Source organism: Notolepis coatsorum (assembly GCF_963971535.1).
Source record: "Notolepis coatsorum genome assembly, chromosome: 7".
NCBI lineage: Eukaryota > Metazoa > Chordata > Actinopteri > Aulopiformes > Paralepididae > Notolepis > Notolepis coatsorum.
This window is the reverse complement of record NC_140171.1, coordinates 65,684,496-65,711,140: the sequence shown is the minus strand read 5'-3', so window position 1 is coordinate 65,711,140 and position 26,645 is coordinate 65,684,496. Positions and strand designations below refer to the sequence as shown.

Genomic DNA, 26,645 nt, shown 5'->3' with positions numbered 1-26,645 from the left:
CACACACACACATATATATATATATATACATACACAGTACTGTATATATACACACTGCACACTCGAAGCACTTATGTTAACATGGAAATAGTGTGATGTTTCATATCAAATCTACGTGGCTTTTTTCTAAAAGCCTTCATTGATTCACTCACTCACTCACTCACTCACTCACTCACTCACTCACTCACTCACTCACTCACTCACTCACTCACTCACTCACTCACTCACTCACTCACTCACTCACTCAGGTGTTGTGCTGGATATGTGTTATAGCTGATTGACTGTCTGACTGTTATCCCTCTTCTTCTCAGGGTTATCCAGAGCTGTAACTCTAGATTCCCAGTGGGGAGTTATGTATTGGCCCTGTGTGGCTGGAGAAGCCACCATCTGTGTGATGGCACTGGGCTGACCCCTCTACTACCTGCCTGGCCCCAAGATATCCCTCTTTCCCTGGCCCTGGGGGCCCTCGGCATGCCTGGGTAAGATGAGGGGACACAGGGAGGAGTAAGTGGATGGATGGATAGGTGGATGGATGGAGGGTTCAACAGAGCAAGCCCCAGTCAATCTTCTCTCTCTCTCTCTCTCTCTCTCTCTCTCTCTCTCTCTCTCTCTCTCTCTCTCTCTCTCTCTCTCTCTCTCTCTCTCTCTCTCTCTCTCTCTCTCTCTCTCTCTCTCTCTCCAGTCTGACAGCTCTGTATGGCCTGGAGGAGGTTTGTGAGATAAAGGAAGGCGAGACTGTGTTGGTCAACGCTGCAGCTGGAGCTGTGGGTTCAGTGGTTGGACAGATCGCAAAGATGAAGGTTTGGCTACAGCTAGGAAGAGGCTCTAGTCAGGAGAGGCCAGGCGAGAGTAGCAGCTTAGTGATACAGTAAAGAGTGGCACCTGATTAATGCCTTGTAATTAATCAAAATAACATTAAAATCAATTCCACGTTTAGTAGCCTATAGCCACGACAAGTAGTCCAGAATAGTAGTGATGTAGTAATGTAGGTGTGAGGGCTGGGTAAGAACTGCATGCTTCCTGTAGGAGCCATTCCTGAGTTATTTAATCTTTGAGTTTGTATCATGCAATTATTTGAATTATGAAAATGCTTTATGGATTACGAATTATGAAAACGAAAACTGATAATTTGATTGACAAGTCATGATATTATTTACACTGATTATGTTATTGTAACTATTCTTATGATTTGAAACTATGTGTACTTTCCCTTTAAAGAGACCTACCTGAGCTATTCACCTGTATGGTTTACCTTGATAAGGGGTGGTGGCCTGCGTGGGAGGGGTGGCCCGGGAAAGCAAACAGTTTTTGTACCGCACTGCACGCAACGCACGCATGTACCGCATGTATTAGATATACGAGTTTTGTTTGTTTTGCAGCTTGGAAATAAATGATTGATTCATTGCGACAGCCAAACGGATGGATCAGAATCTGTATTATATGTGCGTAGACTAAAGCTATCCCCGGAGTGGAAGTGGCAAATAAGAAATACGAAATTGTTTGTAAATTGCCACTATACTAAGTACAAAAACTCATGCTGAAATTAATGTCTTTCGCCTGAAAGAAGAGGACACGTTCGCTTCACCCAGGACCCAGAGAGAAAGTGTGCGGCAGGATTCCAACAAGCCTATAATTCTACAAGAGACTACGTGGTCATGAGTAACGTTGCATTGCGCAACACATGTGAATCCCGCAGGGATATTATAAGCTTGAATGAATTAAACTTGGATCCGACGTCATTGTGGAAGGCCTACCAGACGTGTGGCTCTGATTCAGTTTATTCTCCGCTGTGGATATATTTGTTTGACCGGAGCACACGGACTGTGTTTCATTGTGTTTCACAAGCATATACACTGAAGCGTCTTTACGCGTGGACTGTGGATGACAATTGCGAGGATTCTGAATCCGTGAATTGTTGAAATCACATCGCATCGCTGACGCTGTCACACATTATTGTGATATTTCAATTGTAATTAAAAATAATGTCTGAAGCGGAAAAGGCCCAAGAGGCTGACAGAGAGCTGGTGAAATTGATTGGCTCTCGCAGGGCGAGGCTGGGTGTATTGACTAGGCGCAAGAATGAGTTGGATGCGCTGTTCGGCGGACTTGATGACGTAAACGTGGAAAAGTGAATGAACAATTTCAAGCCTTTGATGTTTTAATGAATGAATTTGAGAAAATGCACCAATCTGTTCAAGCACTGTTATATGAAGATGAAAAAGAAGGTGATGAATATGACTGGTATATAAACCAAAGGTTCATCAATTCAATTCATTTATGGATGATGTTCGAAACAGAATAAAACCTGATTATAAAGAACAGGATCAAGTCCGACATAAGGACAGCATCAGCAGCACATCTAAAACCACTCAATCAAAAACCTCTGCTCTGCGTATAACACTAGAAACGGAGAGAGCTGCTCTCATTGCAAAAACAGCAGCCATGGAAAAGTGGAAATTAGAGGAAGAAGAGGAAAGACTGAAAAAGATGACAAAGGATCTGGATGCAAAAAAGGAACAACTTGAAATGCAAATGGCATTAGCTGAATCTGATGCTAAACTGAAAGTCCTTGATAAATACGACAAAATAAAGGAATCCCAGGCTGAGGTCCCAGGCAAAGACTCCTACAGATGCCATGAATGAGTATTATGACCAAATGCAAGCCAGGCAAGATTAACCCCCAATGACAATGGACATTTTTGATCGGGGAAGCTCCCCCCCCCCCCCCCCCCGCCTGAGATGACAGACAACAGGCCCCCCAGCTAGGAGCTAGGTCAAGGATGCTAACTCTGTTGCTAGTGGTGCGGGGGACAGTTAGGGGGCGTGGTCAGTGACGTCGCAGGGGGGGGATGCGTGAATACTTTACCCAAGGCAGTTGTCCTTCCGCGTTCGGTTTGCGCGCCCTGATTGGCCTCTCAGCGCCCAATCGCGTTAGCCCTACTATCGCCCTCTGTCTGAAGCGGAGCGGGGCTCTGCTGTGCTTACACTTGATGCAATACACCAGGGGTTCCCAAACTTTTCAGGCCGGGGCCCAGAAAATAAGGCGTCAGAGAGCCGCGGCCCAATGCACATCGTCTGGCTTTTTTTTTTTTTTTTTTTGTCATGCGACCGATTTTTTAAGCCAAATATCACTTCAATCCTATTAAGTTAGTTCAAGTTAGTTATTCATTTATATGTGCTATTTATGAGAGGGCTAACTTGTTGCAAAATAATAATGATAATAATAATAGCCTCATTAAAATACTATTGTTGCTTTGGTTGTTTTCAGCGTTTTATGTGCATAATCTGTTATTTAGTTTGAAATGTTCGTTGAAATAAGTAGATTTTTCGTTTTTGTTTATTTATTAAGTTAATATAAAACCATATAGTCACATTTTAGAATACTATAGAATAGAATTTTAGAATACAACTAGAAACACTGTCCTGGCCTGCTTCTAAGTTCAGTGGCCTGACAAAAAAAATTAAAATAAAAAAATAATAAATAATACAATTTTTTTTTTTTTTTTTATTTTTTTTTTTTTATTTTTTTTTTTTAAATCATCTCGCGGCCCATCCGTGGCTGCTCGCGGCCCACCTTTGGGTCGCGACCCCGACTTTGGGAACCACTGCAATACACAATACTAACTAGAGAGATTAGCGTCACAACCGTCACATAGTTGGCCTTTTTCTGAAAACCCAAGCACATATTGTTCCATAGCATATGCCTTCCAGGCACGCGGGAAGTGAGTCAGACTTGGGGGTGCGGCGGTCGGAGTCAGAGATAAATAATAATAACGTCATATTAAATGCATGCGCGAAGCGCATCATTCGTGATTTTCCATTCATTTGAAAGATCAATATTATACACTACAACAGACAAACTTGAACACCAACATGTGGACAGTTCACACACGAAATGCAGCAGTTTCGTTTCGCACACCGCACAGGATCTGTGTGTGTGTGTGTGTGTGTGTGTGTGTGTGTGTGTGTGTGTGTGTGTGTGTGTGTGTGTGTGTGTGTGTGTGTGTGTGTGTGTGTGTGTGTGTGTGTGTGTGTGTGTGTGTGTGTGTGTCACTGACTGTCACAACAACAATCCCCGCAGGAGCGATAATAAACACACATTACCTATTCCGGAGACGGTAGAACACCGATGGTGGTCTTGCGTTCAGGAGTGGTGGAAATAAACTCCTTCATGACAACATGAATGTCCTGTGAGTCCAGAATATCCTGATATGCAGCAAGTCCAGGTTATTATTATTAAAGAAATCAGATATTCGTTTTTGAGACATTTCTTTTCTGAGACACAAGTAAACACACTCTCCACTTCAGTCAGTCCTCCCTCTCTGCAATTCGTTCCCGCATACAACATCGCCGACAGATATATTCCTTTACTGCGAATTGTCCCAAAAACTATTCCAGGCCGCTATTTCTTTTACCAGCGGATTTCCAGTTCCGCGTTGACGCTTCCAGGCTTCCAGGCCGCGTCTATTAGAATCCCAACTGGTTCATGCGTCGGCTACACGCTTGCGGCTTCTTTAATAACACTGCATTATCGAGACAGCGCCCCTATGAGGATCTGGCAATGAATTCCAAGAGTAGGGTAAATCTGCAGTGCCGCTCGCTCAGTGATATTGAGTAGCCTCGGTATTACAATGGAATAAAGGCCAAAAAACCTTGCAGTTGCAGTTACACTCCCCGCCAGCAGGGGGTGCTGCAGCCCCCGCCGCACCCCCCCTTGCCGCGTCCTTGATGCCTTCAGTTGATCATGACATCCTCTCTTACCTTGACGATTAATTAATTTAGTAAATAAAGCTGTAGCCAGCCAGCTAGCATTGATGCTATTCAAAATGCTATCCACATTAGCTACATAGCTAACCAACTAAATACAATACAGTGGTATCCTGAGGTAACGTTAAATACAACGTTTGCATATTGTTCCATAGCATATGCCTTCAGTTGATCATGACAGCCTCTCTTACCTTGACGATTAAAAAGCCTCCATAATTTAGTAAATAAAGCTGTAGTCAGCCAGCTAGCATTGATGCTATTCAAAATGCTATCCACATTAGCTACATAGCTAAGCAACTAAATACAATACAGTGGTATCCTGAGGTAACGTTAAATACAACATTTGCTAGTCTAAATGACAGGACACACACAGGGACAAGTTAAACATCAATCAATTAATTTATTCCAACAGGTAGTTTGAGCTGCTTGTGAGCCGAGGTCTCTCCGTTGGACTCAGCTCAGAGACAATTGTTTGTGTTAAATAACAAGACAGGAGACTAGAGCGTATCCACTGTGCGTCCTGTGAATCCCAACCCATAACACAACAGCGTAGCTTACATCCTGGTCCCTGCTGGACCGTACCACCACACACACCATTGTGGGGGGGTTTATATAACAATCCCATTCTTTTGTAACAACAATCAGCGGCTGATCGCTGCGGCACGGTCGTGTGTCCGTTTATTATCCATGTATTATCTTTGGACGGTAAAAACGTGGGGGGGACAATAACTGCATTCTGAAACCATGCAGGGAACATTTCCCGGTGTCCCCCCCCCTTAGTTACGCCCCTGCCACCTGACCACTCCATGGAAACTAAATACAGTCAAACACGCAGGTCCATATCTGTCGAGGCCATCACATGTTGCCCATTTCTCAGTTGGACCACTAGGGGGAGGCATTCAGCCAGGAGCAGCAACTTACCTGTCCAGGCCATCACACATTACCAATGTCCCAGTTGGTCCACTAGGGGGAGGTATTCAACCAGGTGCACCATCAGGGCACGATCACCAAAGTCACCAGAACACATTAGCTACTGTCATGCACAGGCAGAGTCAAATGACAGAACTTCTCGTGCATCAACAAAAGCTGTCATTGCTACCCGCCAGGGAAATCACTTTTTTTCGAGGAGACCCAATGGAATATCAATCGTTCATAAATGCTTTTGAACATGGTATCGAGTCCAACACGGACATCAGTAGGGACAGATTATATTATCTGGAGCAATATACCACTGGCCAACCAAGAGAGCTGGTACGCATGCCAGCACATGGATCCTGCAAGAGGATATGCTGAAGCAAGGCGACTGCTGGAACTGCACTTTGGTGATAAAATAAAAATCACAAGCGCCTATATCCTGAAGGCACTGGATTGGGCTGCTAGCAAACCTGAGGATGGGGCAGCATTTTCAGGCCTATTCATTATTCCTCTGTGTGTGCTGCCACACTATGCAGGCCCTACAGTACATGCATTAACTGGACAATCCATCCAACATGAGAATGGTAATTTCTAAGTTACCCTACAGGCTCAGAGATGCATGGAGATCTGTAGCATGCAGCCATTATGAACGAACCCTGCAAAGTGCAAGATTCACAAACCTGGTTGACTTTGTGGAACGGCAAGTGAGAGTTGTTCTTGACCCAGTATATGGGAATATTCAAGAGTCTACAGACAATCCCAGGAAGGAAGAGAGCACCACCACAGCTACAGCTAAAGGTGAGGACGTTTCCAGCGCCCTGGTCTCACTGCAGGCTTGCAGGCTTACCGGGGCCGGAGGAAAGGAATGTGCTCTAGCCATTCTGCCTATCCAGGTTAAGATGGCTAAAGGAAGCAAAGTAATCAGAACATATGCGTTCCTGGATCATGGAGGCTCTGCTACCTTCTGTACCGAGAACCTGATGAAGAAGCTGGATGCCAGAGGCCAGAAAACAGAGATACTGCTCAGGACAATGGGCCAGGAATGGCATGTGAGCAGTTACAGATTGGATGGGCTGGAAGTGAGTGATTTGGAAAGCAATAACTTCTTTGCTCTCCCTGAAGTTTACACACGGCTCGCTATACCAGTCTCACAAGAAAACATACCAACACAAGAGGGTCTAAAAGAATGGCCATATCTGAAAGATGTACCTCTGACTACTATTGAGGAGGAAGTTGGACTGTTGATTGGGATTAATGCTGTCAAAGCCATGGAGCCATGGGAAATAATTAACAGCAAGGGAAACGGGCCCTATGCAGTGATAACCTGTCTCGGATGGGTGGTTAATGGTCCCCTGAGTGGCAGCCTGCCCATTGACAAGCAGGGTCGACCACGTACAACATCAAACCGAGTCACCATAGCGAACCTGGAAGAACTTCTCATCAAACAGTACAATCAAGACTTCCCAGAGCGAGGCTACGATGAGAAGGCCGAGCCGTCTGCAGAGGACAAGCAATTCCTGGACATTGCAGCTAAGTCCATCACATTGAAGGATGGTCACTACCAACTATGATTGCCATTTCGCAAAGAGGATGTGAATCTGCCAAATAATAGAAGGATGGCAGAGCAGCGAGCCACGAACCTCATTAAGATGTTCAGGAGGGACGAGGCATACTTTGCTGATTATAAAGGGTTCATGAGTGACATCCTGGATAAGGGGCACGCCGAGCGGGTGCCAGAAGGACAGTTGCACAGAGAAGATGGAAAGGTGTGGTACATACCTCACCACGGTGTGTACCATAAGAAAAAAGGGAAAATGTGCGTGGTATTCGACTGTGCTGCATTATTCCATGGGACATCTCTCAATAATGAGTTGCTACAAGGTCCCGATCTCACAAACACATTACTGGGTGTCATCCTTAGATTCCGCCAGGAACCAGTAGCCGTCATGGCAGACATTGAAGGCATGTTCCATCAAGTCCAAGTAACGGAGCAAGACGTTGATTTCCTGCGCTTCTTGTGGTGGCCCGACAATGACTTCAGCCAGCCATTAGCTGAATACAAGATGACAGTCCATCTATTCGGAGCGGTCTCGTCACCCAGCTGTGCGAACTATGCACTCAAGAGAACAGCAGATGACAATGAGGGTAAGGCTAGTGATGACGTCCTACACACCATCTGTCTGAACTTTTACGTTGACGACTGCCTCAAGTCGGTTCCGAATGACGAGCAAGCCATCTCCCTAACTCAAGATCTCAGAGACGTCTGTTCTACTGGTGGATTCAGACTTACGAAGTGGATCAGTAACAGCCGTGCTGTTCTGTCTGCCATTCCAGACGAAGATAAAGCCAAGGAAGTGAAGAAGCTCGATCTCGACCGAGAAGAACTACCAGTGGAACGAGCTCTCGGAATCCAGTGGCATGTGGAAACCGACACCTTCTCCTTCAAGACTGCTACAAAGCAACAACCCTTAACCAGGAGGGGTATTTTGTCTGTGACAAATTCTGTTTACGACCCCATGGGATTCCTCACCTCACTGGTTCTCCCAGCGAAGAGGATCATGCAAGATCTTTGCAAAATTAATTGTGGATGGGATGACAAGATCCCAGAGGCCCATGCTCGGTCATGGCAGAGATGGTTGGAGGATCTAGGCAAGCTGTCAAACCTCCACATCAGCCATTGCCTTAAACCCAGTAATTTTGGAAAACCACACACTGCACAACTACATCACTACAGTGATGCCAGCGAACACAGGTATGGTACAGCTAGCTACCTGCGACTGACCAACCTCAAAGGTGACGTCCATATTATCTTTGTCATTGGCAAAGCACGGGTAGCCCCACTGAAGCAGATGACAATACCCAGAATGGAGCTGGCGGCAGCAGTGGTCGCAGTCCGCATTGATAAAATGCTGAAAGAGGAACTGGAAGTGGAACTTCTGGAATCTGTCTTTTGGACAGATAGCACATCTGTCCTCAAGTACCTTAACAACACAACCAGTCGATTCCAGACATACGTTGCAAAGCGGATTTCGACCATCCGAGAACTGTCTGACCAATCACAGTGGCGCTATGTAAATACACCAGTCAACCCTGCAGATGACGCATCATGAGGCCTGACCATGGATTCTTTTCTCAAATCCAGTCGATGGTTGAACGGCCCAGACTTCCTACTGAGGCCTGAGAAAGACTGGCCAAAGTCCCCAGAGGAGCTGCCTGCCCTCTGTGAGGATGATCCAGAAGTTAAGAAGAGCACTATCACGTTCAGTACAGCCGTGATGGATCATGACAGTGATCCCATTGCCAAGCTTATCAAGAACTTCTCATCATGGGATAAGTTAAAGAAGGCTACAGCATGGATCTTGAAGTTCAAAGAAACACTTCAGAATCTAAGCCTCAAAAGAAAGGAGCTGCAGGCTGCAACTTGCACAATAAATCCAGACCAGAAACGACAAGACCATCTGGATGACCAGATGAACAAGACAACAGCTCAGCTAGGAGCTCAGAGTCTCTCAATTGAAGATCTTGCACATGCTGAGGATACACTTGTATGCTACGTACAGCAGCAGCATTTCCAGGATGAAATATCTGCGCTGAAGAAAGAGAATACTGTAAATAAAAGGAGCACCATTTACAGACTGGACTCAATGCTACTGAACGGCGTGCTGAGAGTTGGAGGAAGAGTCAGTAGAATGGCGATGCCAGAGGAATCCAAGCATCCGGCTATCCTTCCTAAAACCAGCCATTTGTCCCATCTTCTACTGAGCCATATACACATGGTTATAGGCCATTCTGGAAGAAACCACATGCTCTCAAGGCTTCGCCAGAAGTACTGGATAATGCGAGCCAACTCTGCTGCCAGGAAGATCGTCAATGACTGCGTTCTGTGTCAACGATTTAACACCACAGTGAAAGAGCAGAAGATGGCTGACCTACCAAGGAATCGCATTTCTCCAGACCTGCCAGCATTCACGCATGTGGGAACAGATTATTTCGGGCCTATAGAGGTGAAGAGAGGGAGGAGCCTGGTCAAAAGGTACGGCGTACTCTTTATGTGCCTGGTGAGCCGTGCCGTTCATCTCGAAATGGCATACTCCTTGGATACTGACTCCTGCATATCAGCACTGTAAGATTAGTAAGATTTGTTTATTAAGGACAATGCAAATTAATGAACATCATTTACATGTGTATGCATAACACTGCGGCGGTTCATCTGCAGAAGAGGTCAAGTTAAAGAGATCAGACAACGGAACCAATTTTGTCGAAGCTGAGCGGGAGTTGCGGGAGGCACTTTCCAACCTGGACCACAGCAAGATCCAACATGTACTGCTCGACGAGGGAATCCAGTGGACATTCAATCCACCCACTGGCTCCCACCACGGAGGCATTTGGGAGCGACTAATACGCTCAATAAAGAAAGTGTTGTTCTTGACTTATTGTTATGTTTCTTGTTGACTTGTTTAAAGAAGACGTGTCCGGCCCATGGGGACATTAATGTGTGTTGTCGGGCCTTACAAATACATTTGATTTGATTTGACTTGATTCTGTACTTAGTACTCCGCCAGCAGATCCTGGATGACGAGAGTCTCCAAACCGCCCTATGTGAAACTGAGGCCATTCTCTACGACCATCCTATTATCACCGTCTGAGATGACTCCAACGATCTTGAGGCTCTGACCCCAAACCCTCAACTGCAGTTGAAAGGAAAACCCATTCTACCACCTGGTTTGTTTACAAAGGAGGATTTGTACTGCAGAAGGAGATGGCGGCAAGTCCAGTACATGGCCGACCTCTTCTGGAGGCAATGGAAAAAGGAGTACATCCCTCTGCTTCAAGAACGTCAGAAATGGAACCAAGTAAGGAAGAACTTAGCTCCAGGGGAGGTGGTCCTCATTGTGGATGAGTCATCACCAAGAAATTCCTGGCTCATGGGCAAGGTGGAAGAGACAATGCCTGACAGCAGGGATGTACGCAAGGTAAAGGTCAAGACCAAGTACAATATCCTAGAAAGGCCCATCAGCAAACTATGCTTGCTAAAAGAAGCAGATTGACTGACATTGACTAGCCCCTACTGACTTCTTCACACACTTTCGTTTTTTCTTTTTCGAGGGCAATGCCCGAACCGTTGTTACGCTGATGGACTACACTTTTTTGTGGATTATACCTATTTCGTGGAACATACCCCCTTTTTGGAATATTTCGATTCCTACATGGACTATATAAAGACACGTTCAGACTCCTGTTAACATATTTGCATAGAATAATTGTCCATTTTTAGAATAATGGACAATTAGGGGCCGGAATTATGAAAATGCTTTATGGATTATGAAATATGAAAACGAAAACTGATAATTTGATTGACAAGTCATGATATTATTTACACTGATTATGTTATTGTAACTATTCTTATGATTTAAAACTATGTGTACTTTCCCTTTAAAGAGACCTACCTGAGCTATTCACCTGTATGGTTTACCTTGATAAGGGGTGGTGGCCTGCGTGGGAGGGGTGGACCGGGAAAGCAAACAGTTTTTGTACCGCACCGCACGCAACGCACGCATGTACCGCATGTATTAGATATACGAGTTTTGTTTGTTTTGCAGCTTGGAAATAAATGATTGATTCATTGTGACAGCCAAACGGATGGATCAGAATCTTTATTATGTGCGCGTAGACTAAAGCTATCCCCGGAGTGGAAGTGGCAAATAAGAAATACAAAATTTTTGTAAATTGCCACTATACTTCCCAACAACTAACGAGGGGGTGTGCCGAACATTCTACCTCACGCACCTGAGAGTGGTTGGCATTCAGGTCGTCGGGAAACTACAAGTACTGCCGACTGCCTTCCACTCATTGCCAGGTCGTTCTGTACACTACCATCTACTGCCGCGTCTCCGGCGTGAGACGTTGTGCCATCCGTTGCTACCTTCTACCGCCGCGACTCTGGGTGACGTTGTGCCATCTACTGCCCTACTCTCTCTCCGTGGGCCTCGTTCCTGGTGTGAGACATCGTCATCGCTCTTTATGCTTCCGCGGGAGGATTCCTATGTTCTCACTCTTTTTTCGTGGGTCCCTGTTTGCTGAGTTGCCCGTCGGCAGCGTTCCTGGTGTGAGACATCGTCATTGTTACAAAGGGTCAGATTAAACCGAATATATATATTTATTGCCTGAGATCCCATGTATAATATTTGTATATCGTTTGATATCCCCTGTATATTCCTTGTACAATATACGGAATGTCCCTTTACCTGGTAGCAGGACAGACCATAATATTCGTTCTCCTATTGGAAGCGATCCCCCGGCGCCACTGCCTTACCCCCTCGAGCTGACTTCAAAGGTACCGACGAGATATGTCTGTACATGCCCAGCTTCTGCCCATGAATACGGCTACCAAATACGAATGGCACTATTTGTTCACAGCGCATATATATATGGTGCAAGTAAAGTAGAACTCTCTCTTAGCCTCTTAGCCTCTTAGTCCATTGTCCCGTTCAGTCTCGTTCAGTTCCAGTTATCCAAGCAACGTCTCACCCACTACGCAACGTGGGCAGAGCAGGGCTCGCATTGCCCCAAGATAGTCTCGTGTTATCCTAGTACGTTCGTTTAACGTATCGTTCTCTATTTATTAGTAAAGCCTTCATTACGAGTCAAAGACCACGTGGAGTGAGTAATTGTGCGTCTACATAGAGCACTTATTGCCCGTGCTAATAGTATAGTAACGTCAAGGTCAACCGTGCACTACCGCACCGGAGGATATCTACACCGGACCAGCAGCACCACGGAGGATTTACACCCCGCCAGCAGTGCCACTTTCCGGCAAAGGATTATTATTCTTCATTCTTCACCAAGCTGCTGGAAGCAGAGAACCGTCTACACCCACTGCTGTGGGATCTACGTGCCCGTGGGGACATCACTCAAGCCCGTCTTTGTCGTACCAGAGGCTCCACGGCTCTCACCTACGCAGCGCAACCTGGGACCAGGCTGCTTTTCCCCGCTGCTCCAGGGGTGATATCGCCTCCGTGAACCATTGACTTGCCTAGAGCTTTGCCTCCCTCTGCTGGCTTACAACCGGTAGTACCCCCATCCCAGAATATCCCTAGATCTAATTACTTACTATTCATTATTGATTTGCCTGCACATTCTTTGCCTTATAAGCGCATCCAAAGTGACAAAGTGATGTAATCTAATATCCCCTTTATGTAATAAATATTGTAAACGAGTATTTTGTGTGGAAAACCGTGTTATTGTGGGAGTGTTCTAATCTAATATACTTGTGTACAGTATTGGCCAGTAGTACATAGACGGTAGTGATTTAATGATATCAGTACTTGATTAATACAGTCAGGGAATTGTACCCCTCAGTTACAATTGGTCCTTCGATAGCCGGAGAATAATTAGCGTAATATTAATATAATATTAATATTGACATGGCCGATGACGAACACTCCACAAACGGTTCTCCTAAGCTAGATCGCCCGCAGCGCAGACGGCAGCCACCTCCCTACCTAGAGGCATACTCTGTCAGTCCAATACCTAGCTTTAAAGGAACGGTAAACGCGGTAAAAGTAGAAAGTAAAATTATGTCTGACCTTAACAACCAGGTTACCCCGACCACAGAGGCCCTAGTGGGTGCTAATGTAACTGACCAAGCTCACGGTGGGGACCAGGAGGGAACTGACACGACTTTACCCCCAGACAATACCGAAGAAATAGCCCCCGATCAGCTCCGGGAGGAAGACAACCCTAAAGAGACGCGCACCCAGGGGATGGATCTCCTTGGTACGCAACAGGAGAACGGGTCTCCAACCAGTACTGCCGGGAGCCGATCGCCCCGAACGGCGTCTTCCCCCAGCGAGGCGGACAAGATGCTGGCGCAGGCACTCATCGCCACCCTGGCAGCCTCCACCGAACGCGATCGACTTCAAGCGCAACAGACGTGCGAGCGCGAACATTTCGCAGGTGAGCGAGAGCGCTTCCAGGCGCAACAAAGGAGCGAAGACGACCGAATAAGGCTGGAGACCAGACGCCTCCAGACAGAAGAGAACATCGAGAGAAGCCGCGCCGACGTCGCAAATGCACAGCTCCACGCTGCCCATGCCAGCGCCAATGCCCAGCGCGACGTCGCCAACGCACAGCGCGACGCTGCCCAGGCCAGCGCCAATGCGCAGCGCGACAGCGCCAATGCGCAGCGCGACATCGCCAATGCCCAGCGCGAAGCAGCGCGCGACGCAGCCCATGCCCGGCGCGAGGCAGAGCGCGACCGGCTGCAGGCGGAGCTGATGGACAAACTGGTTGCCATGGCGACACCCCCTCACTCCGCACGGAGCTCCCAGAGATCGTCAAGACATGGGTCTAGGACACATTCCCCTACCCGACGAAGCGACCCGGGACCCCGCCAACAGGAGGATCCTGTCCACGTCTCCGAACCCCCTCCCCAGCCGGTCCATACGAGACCCAGCAACCGGGAAGAACCGAACCACGCCGAGAGACTGAACAGAAGACTCCAGGTCCTAGCAGAGGAAGAGGAGGAGGAGGAGGAATGTCAAGCCGACCAGCAGCAACGTGCTCTGGCCCAGGAGGCCCAGTACAGCCCCGACCAGCAGCAACGTACTCAGGACCAGGAGGTCCAGTACAGCCCAGAAGTCAGCCCCGAGGCCCTGCGCTACAAACCCCCGACTCAACTCACGGGTGAGTTTGACGCACCGTCAGCCCCGAGGAACAGCACCTGGGTACCCGACCTTCGGTACCCACCAAGTACCAGCCCAAGACGACACGCAAGAGGAGACTCGCCTAGGAGGCCTCTCCCCCAACGCTCACCGATGTGCCAGTCACCCATGACATCATACATTGCCACGCCGTCATTTCCCGACTTCGCCTATGAGAGTCGAGCACAGTACACGGAGCTCCGGATGTGCCTAGAGACAATGATGGTGGATGTCGCTGATGAACGCCACAAGTATGCAATATTACTGAAGCACCTGAAAGTACCACGAGCGCACAATATAGCGCTGGCCTATGCCACCTCTTCGACACCATACACAGCGGCCCTAGCGGCGCTGGACCAGAGATATGGACGTATATGGGATTACGTAATATAAGAGATAAGGCATATTGACCGCTTACCCCCAGCAACAGACAATCGCTCATTAGACGACCTGTCAATCAAAGTGCAGTCCCTGGTAGGGATGCTGGGAGCGCAACGGGAAAAGGGCATGCATGAGCTATACGCCAACTCTAACGTCGAGAGGATTTTGGAGAAGCTGCCACCCGCAAGACAAGAGCGTTTTAGGCGGCAGAGAGACTACCAGGATCCCAACGGCCCCGAGCCATCCCTCCTTGATCTAGCCGACTTCCTGGCGAGAGAAGTCAGCAGCTTACGACTGGATACGTTCGGGCGGAGCACGCCAAGCTCCAGAGAGGGACCCAGGAGAATAAATGATGGAAGAAGATCGGTGACTGTTATGCACCAAGCCGAATCAGTACCGCAGCACCAGAACCACAACACCCCCTCGACGAAAGAGGACCAGTGGAAGATTGAGTGCCAGTACTGTGAGGGAGAACATCGGCTCCATCAGTGCGAAGATTTCAAGAAGCTGACCACGGATGATGTGAGCCAGTGGGTCAAGGACCACCGCCGCTGCTTCCGCTGCGCGCGCAGCCACCTAGCAGCTGAGTGCCACTTGAAAAGGAAGTGCAGCAGGTGCGGTGGCACCCACCTGGAGGTCCTGCACGACATCAACAGGCGTCAGCCAGGACAACAGAGTGGGCCCGTTGCGGTAATGTACCACGCCGAGGCGGTGGCACCAGCACCGAAGAGCCCCCAGACCGCTCCCTACTGTACCTACTGCGACGGCGGACACTGGCTGGCACAGTGCGCCGAATATAAGACACTGAACCCCGTCCAAGTGGACCAGTGGCGTGAGGCGGCCCAGGCGGGCGCCGCTTACCGCGCAGCACGGTGCGGAGCCCACCAGAAGGTCCAAGACAACCGACCAACAGGAGTGCTCCACATTGACCAGCACAGCGAGACCCCCCGAGTGCTCCTCAAAGTGGTCAGAGTGCTCCTGAGCCACGGGGACAAAGTCATGGACACTTACGCCGTCCTTGATGACGGGTCAGAGAAGACCCTTCTGCTCGCGTCCGCCGCGGCCCAGCTGGGACTACGGGGGAGCGAGAACCAAATGACGATTCGGACAATAAGAAGAGATTTAAAGACGATAAAGGGCGAGAATGTCTCCTTCACTATCGCAGCAAGCGGGCAGCCAGAGCGACGGTATAGGATTACAAATGCTTTCACCAGCCAAAAAAACCTACCCCATCCCACAGCTGATGGATAAATACGTGCACCTGCGTCAACTACCTATCCCGCTCATAGACGGCGCCACCCCGACCCTGCTGATAGGCTCCGACCATGCAGACCTCATCGTCCCGATAGACCGGGTCCATACCGGAACCCGAGGCTGTCCTGCAGCAGTCGAGACCCGCCTAGGGTGGACACTACAAGGCCCCCTCGCTAAATCTCTCAACCGAACAGCAGCCACTAGCTGCCTCCACTCCAGAGCGACAAAAGAAGACACCGGCCTCTCCCCCGTACAGCAGAGGCTATTGACATTAAGCGAGAGGCCCGTGAGAGAACGGTGGGTACCAGAGGGAGTTCGGAACTCCACCCCCCTCAGCTGCGCTTCAGACGTAGCTGACCTCGAACCCAGCACCCCAAGCGACTCCTTGACGGGGCGGCCGGGACCGGCCCCTCCTCACACGGGGTACAGAGCGAACAAGAGAAACAGACGGAGGAGGAGAAAGCACAGCCAAGCCCAGATCAAAGCAGTCTCAGGCCCGCTTCCTCCTAAGCCCCCCTTCATCCCGTCCAGTCGTCATGACCATAGACCAGTCACCACCCCGAGCTGCGTGGCCGGCCGGCCGCGTAAGCAAAGTGACCACTGGTGCCGACGGAAAGGTCAGAGTGGCAGAAGTGCTCGGCCAAGGGCGGATCTACAACCGACCCGTGGCGAGGCTGATCGAGTCGCCAAGGCTCCCCGACTTGCTTAATGACGACCATGACCCCTGACTTTGTGAACTGCCCGACCCCTCACAGACATTGAGTAGTGGACAGTGCGGTTAATCTGTCTCTGCTTAGCTAATTAGGTGGGACTAATTAGGGGGCGGCTGTTACAAAGGGTCAGATTAAACCGAATATATATATTTATTGCCTGAGATCCCATGTATAATATTTGTATATCGTTTGATATCCCCTGTATATTCCTTGTACAATATACGGAATGTCCCTTTACCTGGTAGCAGGACAGACCATAATATTCGTTCTCCTATTGGAAGCGATCCCCCGGCGCCACTGCCTTACCCCCTCGAGCTGACTTCAAAGGTACCGACGAGATATGTCTGTACATGCCCAGCTTCTGCCCATGAATACGGCTACCAAATACGAATGGCACTATTTGTTCACAGCGCATATATATATGGCGCAAGTAAAGTAGAACTCTCTCTTAGCCTCTTAGCCTCTTAGTCCATTGTCCCGTTCAGTCTCGTTCAGTTCCAGTTATCCAAGCAACGTCTCACCCACTACGCAACGTGGGCAGAGCAGGGCTCGCATTGCCCCAAGATAGTCTCGTGTTATCCTAGTACGTTCGTTTAACGTATCGTTCTCTATTTATTAGTAAAGCCTTCATTACGAGTCAAAGACCACGTGGAGTGAGTAATTGTGCGTCTACATAGAGCACTTATTGCCCGTGCTAATAGTATAGTAACGTCAAGGTCAACCGTGCACTACCGCACCGGAGGATATCTACACCGGACCAGCAGCACCACGGAGGATTTACACCCCGCCAGCAGTGCCACTTTCCGGCAAAGGATTATTATTCTTCATTCTTCACCAAGCTGCTGGAAGCAGAGAACCGTCTACACCCACTGCTGTGGGATCTACGTGCCCGTGGGGACATCACTCAAGCCCGTCTTTGTCGTACCAGAGGCTCCACGGCTCTCACCTACGCAGCGCAACCTGGGACCAGGCTGCTTTTCCCCGCTGCTCCAGGGGTGATATCGCCTCCGTGAACCATTGACTTGCCTAGAGCTTTGCCTCCCTCTGCTGGCTTACAACCGGTAGTACCCCCCATCCCAGAATATCCCTAGATCTAATTACTTACTATTCATTATTGATTTGCCTGCACATTCTTTGCCTTATAAGCGCATCCAAAGTGACAAAGTGATGTAATCTAATATCCCCTTTATGTAATAAATATTGTAAACGAGTATTTTGTGTGGAAAACCGTGTTATTGTGGGAGTGTTCTAATCTAATATACTTGTGTACAGTATTGGCCAGTAGTACATAGACGGTAGTGATTTAATGATATCAGTACTTGATTAATACAGTCAGGGAATTGTACCCCTCAGTTACAGTCATCGCTCTCTATGCTTCCACGGGAGGATTCCTATGTTCTCACTCCTTTTTCGTGGGTCCCTGTTTGCTGAGTTGCCCGTCGGCAGCGTTCCTGGTGTGAGACATCGTCATCGCTCTCTATGCTTCCACGGGAGGATGCCTTTGTTCTCACTCCTTTTTCCTGGACCCCTGTTTGCTGAGTTGCCCGTCAGCGGTGTTCTGGTGAGTCTGAACAAGACCAGACTCAGAACTTTCATTTCATTCATGGACTCTAGAAGATTCACCAGTCTATTTTTGTTCTCCCTTAAAGGGACAGTGCCGCTTTTTGTTTGAATAAATTATGCCCAGTGTTTGGCTAACTCTCATACTTGTGTTGTGCTATTGGGGTCGCATACAAACCGTAACAGTATGACCTGGCCATGTCGATGACCCCAGCCGGCACAGCCAGTGTATGAGAGAGCCCCTGCAGCTTGCCAGGCCTCTACTATCAGCATGGCCAAGTCTGCTAGCTTAGCCCCGGAAGCTAGCACATCCTCTATGTTGATGTAGCCTTACAGCTAGCATAGGCCCTGTAGCTAGCTATGCCCTGGCAGCTAACCCTGTCCCTCTGCTAGCCCCATTTTACGTGTAGCTTCCCCAGCTAGCATGGCCTCCACTTTGTGTGTAGCTACCCTGTTCCCCACTGCTAGGACTGCCCCTTCAGCTAGCAAGGTCAGTTTCCCTGGAGCCTCTCTGATTTTTTTCCCCCAGCGTTCCCACCCCTACGGGCCTGGCTGGTCGCCAGGTGGCTCCCGTGGAGGGTGGATGCTGTGAGGGCTGGGTAAGAACAGCATGCTTCCCAATGAGGGGGCGTGCCGAACATTCTACCTCACGCACCTGAGAGTGGTTGGCATTCAGCTCGTTGGGAGACTACAAGTACTGCCGACTGCCTTTCACTCATTGCCAGGTCGTTCTGTACTACCATCTACCGCCGCGTCTCTGGGTGAGACGTCGTGCCATCTACTGCCCTACTCTCTCAGACTCTCCGTGGGCCTTGTTTCTGGTGTGAGACATCTTCATCGCTCTCTATGCTTCCGCGGGAGGATGCCTTTGTTCTCACTCCTTTTTCATGGACCCCTGTTTGCTGAGTTGCCCCTCTGCGGTGTTCATTTAATTCATGGACTCTAGAAGATTCACCAGTGTATTTTTGTGCCGCTCTTAGTTTGTGAATAAATTATGCCCAGTTTTTGGCTAACTCTCATACCTGTCTTGTGTTATGCTATTGGGGTCGCATACAAACCGTAACAGTAGGCCCTACGCAAACATCACAAAAAACATCACAGCACCATTAATCCAATCTTACTCAGACAAATGCATGGATAGGACATTACAGTAGTTAATGCCTGAGGAAACAAAAGCATAAATCACTTTCTCCAAGTCTGGAAAAAAAACTGGTTAGATCTGCTTTTGGCAATATTTCTTAAAGGAACATGCCAACATTATGGGAAATGCACTTACTGTCTTCTCATATCAAGAAGATGGATACCAATTTCCTCTCTGTACATTCAGTAGAAAGCTATCCGGCTGCAAGCTAGCCTAGCCTAGCACAAATTAATGGGACTGGATATGGATCAGTTAGCCTAGTTGTTGGCTAAAAACATATTTCCCTGTGTTTTATGATAGGCTAGCTGATCTGTATCTGCTTCCAGTTCATGTATGCATTAATTGTGCAAACTAGTTGCCTCAAAAGCAGTGGAACTGCCAAGAGAAATTGGAGCCCACATTTATTCTCATGGATAACTTCTAAACCACCATCATGCCCAGATAATCTAGGTGAAAATAAGAGAATTTGGCGTAAAGGCTTCAGGTAAAGAGGCTAAATTATGATGATGACAGTGATCACGATGGTGATGATGATGATGATGATGATGATGATGATGATATTGATGATGAAGATGATCATAATGACCATTGATGGTTTTATTCTGCATCTGAATTCAGTACATGTGACCTTTTTCCCAGGGTTGTAAGGTGGTAGGCTGTGCAGGTACAGATGCTAAAGTGGCCTATCTGAAGGAACTGGGCTTTGACCATGCCTTCAACTACAAGACTGTCTCCTCATTGGAGGAAACACTCAGACAGGCCGCACCCAATGGATATGACTGCTACTTTGAAAATGTGAGTCTGTTGCACAAGCTGGAAATGGGACGGCTGGGTGAGAATTAACTCCATTGTTATACAATGTATATGAAGGTATCACAGCTCCACCCATCCCCTCTCACTCTCTCTTTCTCTGTCTCTCTCTCTCTAGGTGGGCGGGGACTTCTCCAGTGTGGTTATGCCTCTGATGAGAATGTTTGGTCGAATTGCTGTGTGTGGGAGCATTTCCATGTACAATGACACCACCCCCCAGAAAGGTAACACAAAAATACAGCCACAGGCCAATGTGCAGTGCAATACTTCGACTCAAGTTTCAAGTTTCAAGTTTCAAGTTTCTTCAAGTTTCGACACACATGTTTTCATTCTTCTCCACATACATTACAATGTGTGTCAGGGATAGGGTCAGTCCACAATATACAGGCCATGTGTATACTGCACATACACATTTTGGGATACAGATGTAGTGGTATTCAGATATTATGGTAAAAATACACATGTAGAGGGGGTACTCTGCGGTACAAAGGCAAACAACAGTAACATAAGAAGTTGCCTTTGTAGGGCAGAATAGTCCTGAATATTTCTGAATGGGCATAGCAGTAACACTGCAAGGTCATGGGGTAGATTCAGAGGACCACCCACTACATAACATGTATGCACTTATGGTAATCTAAAGCTCTTTAGGTAAAAGTCCTCCAATGTTTGTGTTAAATGTATTTTGCAATTTATTTGCTTACAATCAAGTTTATTTTTCAGTGTGTCAGAACCGTATTAACACTTTGGATGCCCAACCCGAGTTTTCTCGGGTTTACCCCCCGCGGGTTAAATGCCCATAACGAGAATATTCGTTTTTTCTAGTTTTTTTTTTAAATTAGCGATCTGAATTCATATTTCATCAACCGAGTCTACCGTTGGAAAATCAGCCACCCCAGGCGCTCAGATGTGGAAAAAAGCGCCCCCCTATCGTCTCCCAGATGGTAATTCACCCTTTTGGATTGGACTCAATGAAAAGGCATGAGAAAAAAAGACCAGGACTCCACATTTTACTTCCCACTCATGTAACCGGGGTCGATCAGCTTCATGCTGGACCCTCAGAGCAGCGGGGATTATGTTTACAGTATACGCGGTGGATCAATAAAAGGATCGATTTTCGGAATGGCGATCAGGAATTGGAATAATCCATTTGGATACCATCTGATCTCAGGTAAGGAATCTATTTCACCAGTATTAGGATAATCAGACCAGTTTTCACGGAGATATAAGCTTTTTCTTTTTTTTGTGATATGGCTGTTTGACTAAGAGCGATCAGGAACTGAGAGAATCGATTTTCAGCGCGCGGCACTAGCGTGCACACGTACACATATACTATCGATAATCTAGCGTTTATTTGAAAACGATTCATAAATAGGCCGACAAATGACAACGTTCTAGAATATTACAGTATGGGGCGATTATCATGGAATCCTTTTTTTTTTCGCGTGTAAACGGGGGGTTTTCTAAATGCTATGAAACGGAAATGAACCGATAAAAAAACAATCTGCTTCGACAATGTTGACTGGAAATAGGTCATTGATAATGTGACGGGCAGATTAGACACATAATTTAAAACATAGATTAGGCGATATTAATGCTAACATTGAAGTGGATATGGGCATTCAAGCACTAAATGTGCGCCCCCTGCTGGGCATTCAAAGTGTTAAAGGTGCACTAGGCAGTTGTCTATTGTATTATTCATAACTGAATTCATAATTTGGCAAGTTTGTGGCATATTTTTCTTTTACATTTTCTTTACAAATATACTTCCCATAATTCATCAGGTCCATACGTGCACGAACATATGATCTTCAAGCAGCTGCGTATGGAGGGCTTCCTGGTAACCCGCTGGGAACACAAATACCCAGAGGGTCTCCAGAGGTTAATGACCTGGATCAAGGAGGTACAGTAGAGGTTAATGACCTTGGTCAAGAAGGTACAGTAGAGGTTAATGGCCTGGGTCAAGGAGGTACAGTAGAGGTTAATGACCTGGGTCAAGGAGGTACAGTAGAGGTTAATGACTGGGTCAAGGAGGTACAGTCGAGGTTAATGACATGGGTCAAGGCGGTACAGTAGAGGTTAATGACCTGGGTCAAGGAGGTACAGTAGAGGTTAATGACCTGGGTCAAGATGGTACAGTAGAGGTTAATGACCTGGGTCAAGGAGGTACAGTAGAGGTTAAGGACCTGGGTCAAGGAGGTACAGTAGAGGTTAAGGACCTGGGTCAAGGAGGTACAGTAGAGGTTAATGGCCTGGGTCAAGGACATACAGTAGAGGTTAAGGACCTGGGTCAAGGAGGTACAGTAGAGGTTAATGACCTGGGTTAAGGAGGTACAGTAGAGGTTAAGGACCTGGGTCAAGGAGGTACAGTAGAGGTTAAGGACCTGGCTCAAGGAGGTACAGTAGAGGTTAATGACCTGGGTCAAGCAAGTACAGCAGAGGTTAATGACCTGGGTCAAGGAGGTACAGTAGAGGTTAAGGACCTGGGTCAAGGAGGTACAGTAGAGGTTAAGGACCTGGCTCAAGGAGGTACAGTAGAGGTTAATGACCTGGGTCAAGCAAGTACAGTAGAGGTTAATGACCTGGGTCAAGGAGGCTGGTCTGACTGGACAGGAAGAAAAGGGTGGCCAGATAAGATGCTGTGGATTCAGGAGTGAGGAAATTACGATAATACATATGAAAATGATAAAGATCCTCTTGCTTGTGATGCTACTAGTAAATGTTTAATATCCTATGTGTGTGCGTACGTGTGTGTTTCCCCACAGGGTAAGCTGACATGGAGTGAGCATGTCACAGAGGGCTTCACCAACATGCCTGCTGCCTTCATGGGGATGCTGAGTGGCGACAATACAGGCAAAGCTGTGGTCAAGGTCTGAGGTGGTCAAGGTTCCTACCCCTCCTCCTCCTCCTCCTCCTCCTCCCCTCACTATTTGCTCTCTAGTGTAAAAATAATAATATTACTCCTCATGTGTATTTTCTATATGTGTGCAGTTTATCATTTGGAAATAAACGAAGAATTTCTCTACATTTTATACTCTGATTCTTTTAAGCCTTGTAATGGTTCAACTACAGTACACAAAGGTTCACACAGGATATGGGTAACAACTGGGGTTAAAGTGGCATTTGGCAAGTGGGGGAACCCTACATTCCGGTGTAGCGGTGCAGTGGGGGAAATTACTCTGTCCCAAATAACTTGTACTGTGAGCTCTGGTGGACTTGTTGTCTTTATGGACAGGCTATGCTGTCCTGCTCTAGCTCTGTGCTGTTGCTCTCTACAATATATTAACATAATGCTACATGCGCAAGCATACTATCATGGCTGCTTTCCAACCCCTAGCCATAGTATAAAAGTATAATTTGGCAAGTGATGCTAACCATGGATACCACAGCCGGCCCTGTACCAGGTCAAGTTAATCCATTACTGTAAACTTTACCACAATACTGCAAACTACCAAGTTCCATAGCCTGTACCTAAACTGCCCAGTATTCTCACAGCCTTCAAATAACACAAAACCTATCATAATTTAATTTGTCAGACATTTCCCTATATGGTTTAACAAGATAACTTCTGACTCCTTACCCACATCCTTCATCTTTGAGAGTAAAGTTATCACATATTAACCTTGGTAATGTGGAACAGTTCTGCAAAACCATGGTTTGATGAAAAGAAAATACATTTCTAAATTAAAATAGTATTAGGTAAAATAAAGTGTAGTTTACATTATAGGTGGCTCTAATAAGAGGGTCTGTCTGTTTCTCATTCCGGTGTCAGATTTGTGGGCAGTCTGATAACTTTGCACTGGAGGTCCATCCTTTTGTAGACCTATAGTGTCGTGTTGAATAACTTGACAATTCTGCACACATCGTATGCCATTCATAGTATTGTTGGTATATAATCCCTGTAGAGCCCAAATATAGAAAAACATTAGCTAATTTTTTTTGACCTTACATGTGTTGTTGTAGGAGGCCTCTGATGCAGAAATGAAAGGGTTTTCCAAATTTTTTCATTTTCGTATCTGTATTTGTACAATATATACAAATACAGAACAACTAAAGGTTATTTTGCAGGGTTGATTGCTTACTTAGCCCCATAACAGTATATAACATGAATAATAATCACACATCAGTCATATATTTTTATGAATAGACATTTATAAAAAAAAAATTATAATAATAATAATAAAAAAAAAACAGCATACGATTGTATTTACAAAACAGAATTTTGTCTTACTCCGTGTTCAGCCATGTTCTATAGCCTACTAGCCTCATTCTTTTTAATCTTGTTATGTTCATTTCCAATGATAGTCCCAAAAACAGTTATTGTCCTCAAAAACAGAAAGGTTATAATAATAATAAAAAAAAACAGAATAAGATTGTATTTACAAAACAGAATTCCGTCTTACTCTGTGTTCAGCCATGTTCTAGCCTACTAGCCTCATTCTTTTTATTCTTGTTCTGTTCATTTTCAATGATAGTCCAAAAAACAGTTCTTGTCCACTTCACTACCAATGGGACACAGGTGAAGTAGTTGTCTGCGTAGATCGTGTAGTTCTGACCTTCTGGAAGTGTAGAGGCAAGCTTCATTACAACATCACCTGACAATCCAAATTCATATTTGGCTCGTATTCCTTTGACACTACCTTGGAACTCATCAAAGTCACAGATCATACCAGAGATTCCAACTCTCACCCACACTTTGAACCCCCATGGGTGTGGCTTGCCTCGCATATAATTATTGCTTGATTCTGCTGAATTTCCCCTTGAAAGGAATCATCATCTCATCCACAGAGTTGTACTCATTTGTGTTTTGTGTCAGAGCCTGAATCATGTCTTCTGACACACATTTCTGGAAGTACTCCAGTGGTGTGTGGAGGGAAATTACCTCATCATCTGTAATATCCAGACCAGAGAAATCAGTATTGGGACTGATAGAATAATTTTTCAGCCAGCGATACCGGTCACGGGGCACAGTGTGTTTCTTTTTGGTTGGGGCTTGATGTCCACATAATCATCGGCTGGGCAGTCAGTGGGTTGTTGATTTTCTTTGTCCACTTTTCCACAGGCATCTTCATCTACAGGTAGGCAGGCGTAGGCAGGCAGGCAGGCAGGCAGGCAGGCAGGCAGGCAGGCAGGCAGATAGATAGATAGATAGATAGATAGATAGATAGATAGATGGATGGATGGATGGATGGATGGATGGATGGATGGATGGATGGATGGATGGATGGATGGATGGATGGATGGATGGATGGATGGATGGATGGATGGATGGATGGATGGATGGATGGATGGATGGATGGATGGATGGATGGATGGATGGATGGATGGATGGATGGATGGATGGATGGATGGATGGATGGATGGATGGATGGATGGATGGATGGATGGATGGATGGATGGATGGATGGATGGATGGATGGATGGATGGATGGATGGATGGATGGATAGATAGATAGATAGATAGATAGATAGATAGATAGATAGATAGATAGATAGATAGATAGATAGATAGTGTCGTGGAAATATATTATCATGTTCTTATATATCTGTGTGGAGATATCATGTTATACAGCTTGAGTTTCAATATGACCAGATTGACTGGTTAATGTGTGTATGTCTCTTTAAGATCACTCTGACATCCTACCAGTCATAACAAAGTTGTTGTTTGCTTCCAGTTACTGAGAAACCATTTTGTTTACCTTCGTCATCATATCTGATATAATATGTTTCGTCTGACAACTGTGTATTTAACATATGTCTGAACAGAACTCTTGGTCAGTTCATGGCCAGACGCTACTGTGTGAACATGTGTCTCTGACTGTGGGTTGAACTTTCATTGTGGCCACGGTGAAATAAACTTTTCTATTATTAATAATGACTCAGAATGATTAATGTAAACGGCTCATCGTTTGTCCTTTAATAATTCCCATTACAGATGGCGACGAGAGATGTTTTTTTTTTAACCGATGGGTGTCGAGGTCGGCCGCCAAACGGACTCTGCAGAAAGGGTGAATCCTGGAATTCCGGGGGAGCGCTGTCTCGAGGCTCCTCTGTGCGAGACACCGAGGGGAGAGAACCAGCTGCGCCGTCCGCTTGGCTGTCACCTCCGGCATGAACCTTGGGGACGCGTGATAAGGAACACTCTGTGAGCTGTTGACATTCTGATTTCTGTTTAAAACATTTTTGTTTTTAAATTTATAATTAGAGGTCTAAACTAGAACATGGTGCCGGTCAGAGCTATTTTTTAAATGTATATTACTATGTGCTCTGCAGTGGTTATTTTTTCATTGTATTGGTATATTACTGTGCTTGGTAGACTGGCGATGGTTTTTTCTATAGTTTCTCAATCTTGGTACGGGGTGCGGGGGCCTACCACGAGTATAATAAAAGATGTTGAGTTCAAGT

The 26,645-nt window shown here is 46.7% G+C and overlaps 1 protein-coding gene across 1 annotated transcript in view; it reads left to right on the top strand.

Annotated features, from left to right (window-relative positions):
* The window catches only part of LOC311232258 (prostaglandin reductase 1-like), a 28,914-nt gene extending 5,783 nt beyond the window's left edge, over positions 1-23,131 (top strand). The window contains exons 4-9 of the mRNA XM_084319001.1: positions 312-479; positions 683-800; positions 20,073-20,228; positions 20,362-20,467; positions 22,025-22,143; positions 23,006-23,131. Coding sequence (XP_084175127.1) covers positions 312-479; positions 683-800; positions 20,073-20,228; positions 20,362-20,467; positions 22,025-22,143; positions 23,006-23,116 — 778 coding nt within the window. The 3' untranslated portion in view covers positions 23,117-23,131. The remainder of the gene's footprint in view (positions 1-311; positions 480-682; positions 801-20,072; positions 20,229-20,361; positions 20,468-22,024; positions 22,144-23,005) is intronic.
* The last annotated feature ends 3,514 nt before the right edge of the window (positions 23,132-26,645 follow it).